The 9,829-nt window shown below is 40.0% G+C and overlaps 1 protein-coding gene across 3 annotated transcripts in view; it reads left to right on the plus strand.

The window, feature by feature from the left end:
• The window catches only part of Dennd4c (DENN domain containing 4C), a 95,867-nt gene extending 87,065 nt beyond the window's left edge, over positions 1-8,802 (plus strand). For 2 of the 3 annotated variants that reach the window (XM_021200377.2, XM_029539682.1), the window contains 3 exons: positions 2,487-2,637; positions 6,013-6,077; positions 6,961-8,781. In XM_021200377.2, the coding sequence (XP_021056036.1) occupies positions 2,487-2,637; positions 6,013-6,077; positions 6,961-7,097 (353 nt within the window). In that variant the 3' untranslated portion in view covers positions 7,098-8,781. Of the gene's footprint in view, positions 1-2,486; positions 2,638-6,012; positions 6,078-6,960 lie in introns of all 3 variants that reach the window. The other variant, XM_021200378.1, reaches the window with a different exon arrangement.
• The last annotated feature ends 1,027 nt before the right edge of the window (positions 8,803-9,829 follow it).

A 9,829-nucleotide genomic window follows, 5' to 3' on the forward strand; every position in this document is an offset into this window, starting at 1 on the left:
CTTTGTAGACCAGGCTGGCCTCGAACTCAGAAATCCGCCTGCCTCTGCCTCCTGAGTGCTGGGATTAAAGGCGTGCGCCACCACGCCCGGTCATTGCTGGTTTTGTTTTGTTTTTTTTTAATCTTAATTTCTCATCCATGTTGACAGTTTTTCATCTATATTGCTGACTTTTTAAATTTGTCTTAAAATTATTTTCTGCTTTTTTTGTTTGTTTTTTTGTTTTATTTTGTCTTTGTTTTTGAGACATGGCTTTTCTGTATGGCCATGGCTGTCCTAGAAATTGCTCTGTAGATCAGGCTGACCTCGTATTCATAGAGATCTGATTGGCTCTGCCTTCCAACTGCTAGGACTAAAGGTGAGGGCCACCACTGCCCGGCTCATCTGCTTGTTTGTGTTCTCCTTGAAAATATTGATCCTTTTCAGAGATAAGCTTTTAGATTTTCTTTATCCAGCATTTTACCACCTCAGTGTATCTGAATTTGGTAATTGAGAATTTAAGATCTTTTAGAGGATTCACAGTACTTTGGGGACCTTTTGTTTTGTTTTGTTGTATGGTGTTTCTGTTGTCTTTATTTGGGGACAACTTTTTGCACCATATCACAGGCAAGTTTTGACTTGTGTCTTCCTAGATCCCTTTGAGTCAGACTTCGCAGTGGCGGAATAACTTGGTTTTGCCATCTTTTCCTTTCTTGTTTTTATGTATTGAAATTTGCACATCTATCAGTATGGCTGTCCTCCCGATAGGTATTATTTATGTGTTTTAGTGAGAAGTGTTCCCTTCAGGGATCAATCTTTACCACTCAGGTGGGAAAATTAACCATAATAACAAAAGCATCAGACCAAATCAAACAGAAATACACTTAAACTCAATTGAAGCCAGCTACTATACCACTGATGACCTGTGCAAAGAAAACGGCAAAAAGAAGTTATGAACTATACAGGTAATGAGTGAGAAGAATGAGGCAGGGAGGATGAAAAGCAAGGGGACAGAAAGACAAGAGTTGTTTTAGGAGAAAGGAGATAAATAATATTTTGGATGAGACGCCCCCTCCTGGCAGCCTGGCTTCTCCCTGTCACTTTAGTCTTTCCTTCTCAGCTGTCCTGTCTACTCTGCTCAGATTTCTCATGTTCTGCCCTCCTCTGTCGGCAGAAGAGGCTATCCTTTGACTTTTGGCATCCATGGCATTGCAAAGAGGCTGCTTCTCATCTGCTGTTTCCCCTGGAATCTTTGTGCCCATAGCTTCTAAGAGATGACTGGTAGGGACTGATGGTTCAGTGGTTAAGAGCACTCACTGACTATTCTTCCAGAGGTCCTGAGTTCAATTCCCAGCAACCACATGGTAGCTTACAACCATCTGTAATAGGATCTGATGCCCTCTTCTGGTGTGTCTGAAGACAGCTACAGTGTACTCATATACATAAAGTAAATAAATTTTAATAAAAGAAAGGAAGAAAGAAGCAGCAGCAGCTTTGTGTTAGCACAGAAATTCCTTAGCTAGGTATGGTGGTGTTTATGCCCATAATTCAAGCATTCAGAAAGCTGAAGCAGGTAGATAAACCACAAGTTCAAGGTCAGCCTAGACATTGCTAGTTCCTGGTCAATTTGGACTACATAACTAGATCCTATCTCAAAAGGGGTGCCTGAATGAACTGGAATGGTGGTGCATATTTGTACTCTCCTCTAAAGTCACTGTTGGTATAAAGATCACATCTGAGATTAACCAGTAGGAAGGAGCCAGTGATGATAGAGAGCTCTGCTGTTAGTTTGGTTGAAAATTAGAAGTTTATTAGTTTAGTTGGCAGCTATGTTATTTGAGAAATACATTATTCTATAACAAGTACTAGATGTGAGAGTAGGCTAGCCAAGAACCTATTAGATTGTATTTTCATCTCATGCTAATGGTAGGTAAAAGTCCTGAAATTATCTGCATCAAAGCATCCTTTTCTTCCAGCCTAAGTACATACTTTATACATTTATGCATGTTTAATGTTTGCATAAGATTCAACTGCACTTCATCACACTGTTATAACCTATGAAGTCAGTAAATATAAGGTCAAACTCTCTTAATACTTAATATGAAAAGTACAGTGGCATAAACAGGTAAAGAGTTCTTTCTCATGGTTACGTTTTAGAAATTATATTGTATGTAAGCACATACAATTTTTCTTTTGGGGAGGTGGGGAGGTTGAGGATTTCTCTGTCTTGCTCTAGTTGTCCTGGAACTGACTCTGTAAATCAGGCTCGCCTCAACATAGAGATCCACTTGCCTCTGCCTCCTAAGTGCTGAGATTAAAGCCACCACCCATCCTATGACTTTTATTTTCTAATAAAACTTTTAACTATGAATTAAATAGTTTTAGTAAGCACACTGTCACATGATTTTACTGGCAAGTGGGAGGTGATATTGAGTAGACAAGGATAGGTGACACAGCTCTGGAAACTTTGTTACTGCTTGGAAAACTCACTCACCATGTGTGCTCTTTAGATTCTGAGAAGAACCCGTCACTTCTGTCAGAGGAGCAGCAGGCAGCCAGCGCTTTAGTTGAGACGATCAGGCAGAGTATTCAGCAGAATGATGTTCTTAAGCCCATCAACCTGCTTTCCCAGCAAATGAAGCCAGGCACCAAAAGACAAAGGTAACGATTTCACTATCTTTCACTTGATTCCACTTGAGTTAGCATTTTATGGCATTTTTTTTTTAACATTTTATTGATTGTGTGTGTGTGTGTGTGTGTGTGTGTGTGTGTGTGTGTGTGTGTGTGTGTGTGTATGTGTGTGTGATTTTTACATCATACACCCAATCCCACTCATCTCCCTGTCCCTTCTTATTTGCCTTCCACCCTTGCAATCTCCCTGCCAGAAGGGGAAAAAAATCTCACTGTAGAATCTCACAGTACTGTAGAAGCTGTACTGTGTGATAATGAATCCTACAGTATATGACACACAGTATACCCTTTTCTCCACATTTCTTTTTTTTTTTTTTTAAATCACCAGCTTTTGTTTATTTATGTATTTATTATATGTAAGTACACTGTAGCTGTCTTCAGACACTCCAGAAGAGGGAGTCAGATCTTGTTAAGGATGGTTGTGAGCCACCATGTGGTTGCTGNTTCAGACACTCCAGAAGAGGGAGTCAGATCTTGTTAAGGATGGTTGTGAGCCACCATGTGGTTGCTGGGATTTGAACTCTGCACCTTTGGAAGAGCAGTTGGGTGCCCTTACCCGCTGAGCCATCTCACCAGCCCCCCACATTTCTTTAGTTTCAAATGATCATTACAATGAGTAATTGGTCTGGTTCCAGGCCTCTGGCTCCTGCTACTCTATCAATGCTAAATCCTCATCAGGACTCCATTCAGATATCTTGTTGTTCCCCTGTGTCATAGAGGTCCTGCAGCTTTGGATCTTCAGGACTAGCCTCTTTATGTGTTCCAGCAGTTCATAGATGGGCCAACTCAATGTCCTAGATTTGGACCTGGGTGGTAGCTGAGATGATCAGCTGGCTAGCTCTCTAGCATCCACACCACTGGGGCAAGCTCCCCAGCACTGTCCCTGGCTAGCTCACCCAAGGCAACAGCCAACAAGTGGCAGAGCAAGAGAGCTGGCTCTCATGCTCTTGGGGCTGGCTCACCCATGCCCATACCAGTAGGGCCATCTCTTCTGCCTGCTGTAGGTGGCAAAGGACAAGGTGGGGTGGCGTCTCATCCTTGCCACTTCATGGCATACAAGTATCAGGGCTAGCTCTCCCTTGCTCACACACTTGGGTCCCACTCACCTGCAACCTCCACAACCAATGCCAACCTATTGCTTGTTGTCTGATTGTCTCTGGCCTGCTAGCTGCCCAGGTAATAACACAGAGACTTTTTGTTAATTATGAAAGCTTGGGGCTAGAGAGATGGCTCAGTGGTTAAGAGCACCAACTGCTCTGCCAGCGGTCCTGAGTTCAATTCCCAGCAACCACATGGTGGCTCACAACCATCTGTAATGTGATCTGATGCACTCTCCTGGTGTGTCTGAAGAGAGCAATGGTGTACTCATATACATAAATAAATAAATCTTAAAAAAAAAAAAAAAAGCTTGGCTTTAGCTTGGGCTTGTTCCCAACTAGCTCTTATACTTATATTGAACCCATTTATACTAATCTACGTCCTACTACATAGCTGGTTATCTCTTGAGTACCAAGACTTGCTTCTTCCTCTGAGTTTAGCTGGTGAATCTCTCACGTTATTCTTTCCCAGCATTCCTTTCTCCCCAGAATACCACCTATCCTTGCTGGAAGCCATCAACTCTTCATTAAATCAGTCAGAAGGTGTTGGAGATGTTTACAAAACTCTGAGATGGGTGATGCTTCATATACAGTGCACAAGAGATTATCCCAATAGGCACCGAGAAGGGGTTCTCTGGGGCTTGCTTTGCCTGCCCAGGCCACATGTGCATGTATGTTATATGTAATACCTCTGATTATAAAAGAAATAAGTGCTATTCAAATATATGCATTCATATCTCATCACAAATGTACAATGAGTATAGGTTAAATATTTTAGTAAGGTAAGTCATAGATAATGAAGGTACATGGTATATATTTTAGAAATGTTTCTCCTCTTCACTGGAGATCTGTTAATTTCTAAATTTTTATATACATAAGTATGTATGTGCCATTCTGTGATGACGACACAGTTTTTTCTTGTTAAATAAAAAGATTATGAGATTCGAAGTAGAATTGGTTTAGAAAAGAGATAAAAAAAAAAAAGAACTCAGATGTGAGTCTCTTCCTTATTTATTTATCCTTTTGTTGGGATCTGTACACATTCTCATCTTTACTAAGTGAATTTTACTGTGCAAACTTTGGAAATGGAGCATATATCAAACATTATGAATTTTCCCAGAGTCCTATTCTTTTTTTCTTTTTTGGAAATAAGTTCTCTCGGTGTGGCCTTGCGTGGTCTGGAATCAGTGTGTAGACCAGGTAGCCTTGCGCTCACAGAGGTCTACCTGCAGCTACCTCCAAAGTGCTGATATCAGTAGTATGTGCCACCACACACAAATTCCCAGAGTTTTTGGGAAATTTTGGGGGCTTATTACTCATAGCCCTTTTGATGACCTCAGAAGTGATAGAACAAGAATTCACACTGACAACTAATGGTACTCAGCATCTAACTGTTGACGTTGAGATGACTTTGAAGGCTCAAGAGTAACTTGCACCTATAGTTTGCATGCCTAAAAGGGTTTGAATGTCATTTTACTGTTTCTGAAGCGTCTAAAGAAAGCTTCATATTAGGCATAATTAGAATTTGCATTGCTTCCTAATTTATTTTTTGATATAGGCTGGACTTGAACTCCTTATCATCCCCTCTTTATCACCCAAGTGCTGGGATTACAGGCATGTGCTACCAGGACAGTAAATTCATTTTGCAAGTCCACCTCATTGATGCTTTTTAATGTTTGTCTTGGTAGATAAGGGTTACACTTTGGCCCTTGTGCATGGTAGACAAACACAGTGCCACTGTGTTGCAGCCCTAGAGCCATAATACTGGTATTCGAACCCAGAGAAGGCCTTGTACATGTTCAGCCAGGGCTGTGTGATAGAGCCACACCGCCCAACCCCCTTAACTTTTGTTAAAAGTTTAAAATTTGAATTAAAGGCTCAGAGGATTTTTTTATAATATAAAGTTTAGTGTACCATTCAACCAGTTTCCTCATAGATGCTTCACATACCTGAGGTGTTAACATGAAAGCAGGAAATAATTATATAGCTATTAGCTAAGTATAGAGTTGGATGTGTTTTCACTGTGCACTGCCAGCTATAATGGTTCATATCTGTAGTCTCAGCACTTAGGCAAGACAGGAAGATGGCCAAGAGTTTGAGTCCAGTCTTAACCACACAGTAAGTTCCTGACCAACCTGGACTAGAGTGACCCTCTGTCACGAAGAAACCCCCAAATCAACATTCCATCTGTATGCGTTCTGTTGCTTTGCTGACTATTTCAGAATCTTTTTCTTTTTTCTTTTAATAGGAGTTTATACAGAGAAATCCTTTTCTTATCGTTAGTGTCTCTTGGGAGAGAAAACATTGATATTGGTAAGTTAATTAATAAAAATTTCAGTTTTATTTTTGAAGTTAAAGTTTGTTTGTTTGTTTGTTTGTTTTTTAAATGGAGCTGGTGGGAGTGTTAGATCACTTGCCTATCGTACAGGGACCTGGGTTCATTCATCAGCATAAAAGAAAAGAAAAGAAAATGTGGCTGGTATTAGTAGTTCCCTTTTAAAAGGTTGTCGTTGTTCTTCCGAAGGTCCTGAGTTCAAATCTCAGCAACCACATGGTGGCTCACAGCCATCTATAATGAGATCTGATGCCCTCTTCTGGTGTGTCTGAAGACAGCTACAGTGTACTTACATATAATAATAAATACATAAAAAAAAAAAAAGGTTGTCGTGTGATTGGACAGCTTTCTACACCTGCTGTCATGTCATGCCATGCCTTCTGCACCATTGCAGACTGTCACGCTGGAACTATAAGCTAAAGTAAAACCTTTCTTTAAAAAGAAAAGTAAAACAGACTACTGCTTTCAGCTGGGCCCAGTGCACATGCCTGTATCTCAGCACCTGGCTAAGACTGGAGGACCACAAGTCAGAGGGCAGTGTGTGGGGCGGGACTCTATACTAGTAAAACTGTCTTAAAATAAGACAGCAGGTGAGATGGCTTACCGGAGTTCCATCCTCAGTACCCACATGCTGGAACTAGAGAACTGAGTCCCTCAGATTGTCCTCTGATCTCCACACAAATGCTGCGGCCCTGTATTGCCTACTCCACTCTACCCTAAAAACTTATAACAAGATATTAAATAATCACAACTTAAATAAGCAAGGTAGTCCGTGTCACCTGACCCAGTATAATTTTTTTAAAGAACATAGATTTTGTTTCACTAACAGATTACAATTGCATTTTTGAAAATGTCTTTCAGAGGCTTTTGACAATGAATATGGACTCGCATACAGAAGTCTGTCTTCAGAGACTCTTGAAAAGTTACAGAAAATTGATGCCCCACCCAGTATCAGTGTGGAGTGGTGCAGGAAGTGTTTTGGAGCACCTCTCATTTAAATATTCTTTCAAATTTTGGTTGAGTACTGGGGAAATAGATCCTGTCTGAAAACTTTCTATGTTCTTCCCAAATTGTAACTTGGTGAAAGCTAAAATGAAGTAACTCTGGGGATGAAATACAAAGAACTGTAACTCCTACTGAATCTTCTCAGAATGTACAACAGCACTCACTTCCTGGAGGTTTATTGATGGTGAAGACTCCTGACCTACTTCCCCACCTCTGCTGAAAATCAACACAACTATTTTTGCATCTCACACAGTATGTGTAAAAGAAATAATGGAAGTTTTCATCTTTCTAGAAAACTTGCTTTTATTGAAGCTGTTCAGCTAGGGAATGGCAAATTAAATTTGCCTAACCAAAAGACATGAAATAGTTGAATAATAAGACTAACTGTGTATGATTGTATGTACAAGGCTATGTAGTCAGTGTGTGTATAGGTGTCTATTTATTAAAATGCTGAGGTTGCATGTTGCAGCAGTTTTCTGAAGTAGGCCTCATTGCCCAGTCAGTGACTACTATACTTGTTTGTAGTCAGCAGTTCCAAAAACATCTAAGTCTCTTAACAACTGCCTTCCCTATGACTTAAAATCTTATATCTTTGCCTTTTAAATTATGTAATATCTTGCTTAATAGGTTATATCTTAGATATCCAGGTGCTCCTTCCATCTTCTTCCAATACTAAGGTAATCTGCAATGCTTTCATTGGAATCCAATAGGTAAAATGAAATTAATCTTTGTAAGCAAACAAAATTATCCAGAACATGCTTTTAAAATACTAATGAATAGTCTTTGACTCCAAAATCTTTATTCGGGCAGGCCACTTGTTGATATTGATTACTTTTTTATAATCCTGGTTTCATGGGAGGCAGAGGCAGGAGGATCTCAAGTTCAAGGCCCGCCAGAACAACTTTTAGTGAGCCCTGTCTCAAGAACTTGAAAGGAGATGTGGGAATGTAGCTCAGTGTGGAGCACTTGCCTAGCATACATGAGTCTCTAGGTCCAGTTCCTAGTACCACAAAATACGTAAATAAATAAATAGATACAAAGGTAGATAAAACCTGTGGGATGGAGAATTTGCACTGCACATAAGTTTTATTCTTGTACAATATTTTGATTTATATGCTTGTGAATAAAAAGTGTGTATTTGTAAATACTGGGGTTTTTTTTTTAGGTTGAATCAATTAGGTCTAAAAACTTTAAAGCTTATTGAGCTTGTTGCCAGGTTTAAGAATCATGACCTCACATGCCCCACCCACCTTGACATAAATTGTACTTTTTGTATAAAATGTCCATTTAAGAACAGCAAATTTGCCTTAGCTGTCTGTGTGGTTTAAAAATCCAGTAGTTATGTGTGCACTTACAGTAATAGTGCAGATGACTAAACTGGTTGACAAACTTACCTCAATGTGGTACACACTAATGACATGAATCTCTTCAATGTGGTGGGCATTTTTTAAAATTATGTACCAACATTTCAACGTTAAAGGTTGTTAATCTGACTTTGCAGAATTCTAGTCCGAATTTGAGTGTTAAAAGTTTTACCAGAAATTTTTTAAAGGCTTTCTTACATTCAAATTGGATCTTTTACATTTTCAAATATATATATATTTTTACAGCTTATACCTTAACATCTATTGACCCAACAGATTTTGAAATTATCTTATGTATATAAAATTAAAGTTGAATAAAAAGAAAAATCTCAAATTTGGTGTCTGTTGAATTTCTAAAGTTGCTCAAATCTCTAGGGTTGGCTATTCCAATTCTATTTGGGGATCTTTTTTTCTTTCTGGTCTGTGTTACTTGTTGAAGTACTTTATTTACCAAACTTAAGAGATAGTCACAGAAGCCTGGCGTGGTGGCACACACCTTTAATCCCAGCACTCAGGAGGCAGAGGCAGGCAGATTTCTGAGTTTGAGGCCAGCCTGGTCTACAGAGTGAGTTCCAGGACAGCAAGGGCTACACAGAGAAACCCTGTCTCAAAAAAAAAAAAAAAAAAAGCTGAGTGTTGGTGGTGCACCTTTCCTGGAACTTGCTCTGTAGATTAGGCTGACCTTGAGCTCCCAGAGATCAGCCTGCTTAACAACAGGCTTGGATTTAAAGGTGTACACCATCACTGCCTGGCTGTTATTTTTTTTTTTAATGCTTTCTCTAGCACCTTTATAGAAAGGTACTTAGCCACATTTACAGTAATCTGGATTTAGTGGCTTACAACTAAATCCCAGAATTTGAGAGTTAAGGATTCAGAATTTGAGGCCAGCTTGGGCTATAGGAGACCTTTTAAAAAAAATGTACAAAGTGGATATAAGCCATAAAAACGGAATAACCACAGACCCAAAGAAGGTAAGTAACTAGGCCCCAAGGGAGGATGTTTGAATCTCACTCAGAAGGAAAAACAGACATCAGAAGTGGATAGAGAAAGGGGATAGGAAGGGGAACAGGAGTGGGGATCAGATTGGGGGGGGGGGCTTGGATGAGAACAGAAATGGAGGAGTCTCCCAGGAGTCTATGGGCACAACCCTGAGACTCCTAGTACATGTGAGATATGGACACTTAAGTGGCGGCCTCCTATAGCCAGCTAGGTGTGATTTCCAGTGGAGGGAGGGGGGCATTAACCAACCCAAAAAACCTTCAACCCAAAATTTGTTCTGCCTATAAGATGTGCAAGAAAAAAACAGAGCAGAGATTGAGGGAAGGGCTAATCAATGAGTGGCCCAACCTGAGACCCACCGG

Source organism: Mus pahari, chromosome 6 (genome assembly GCF_900095145.1).
Source record: "Mus pahari chromosome 6, PAHARI_EIJ_v1.1, whole genome shotgun sequence".
NCBI lineage: Eukaryota > Metazoa > Chordata > Mammalia > Rodentia > Muridae > Mus > Mus pahari.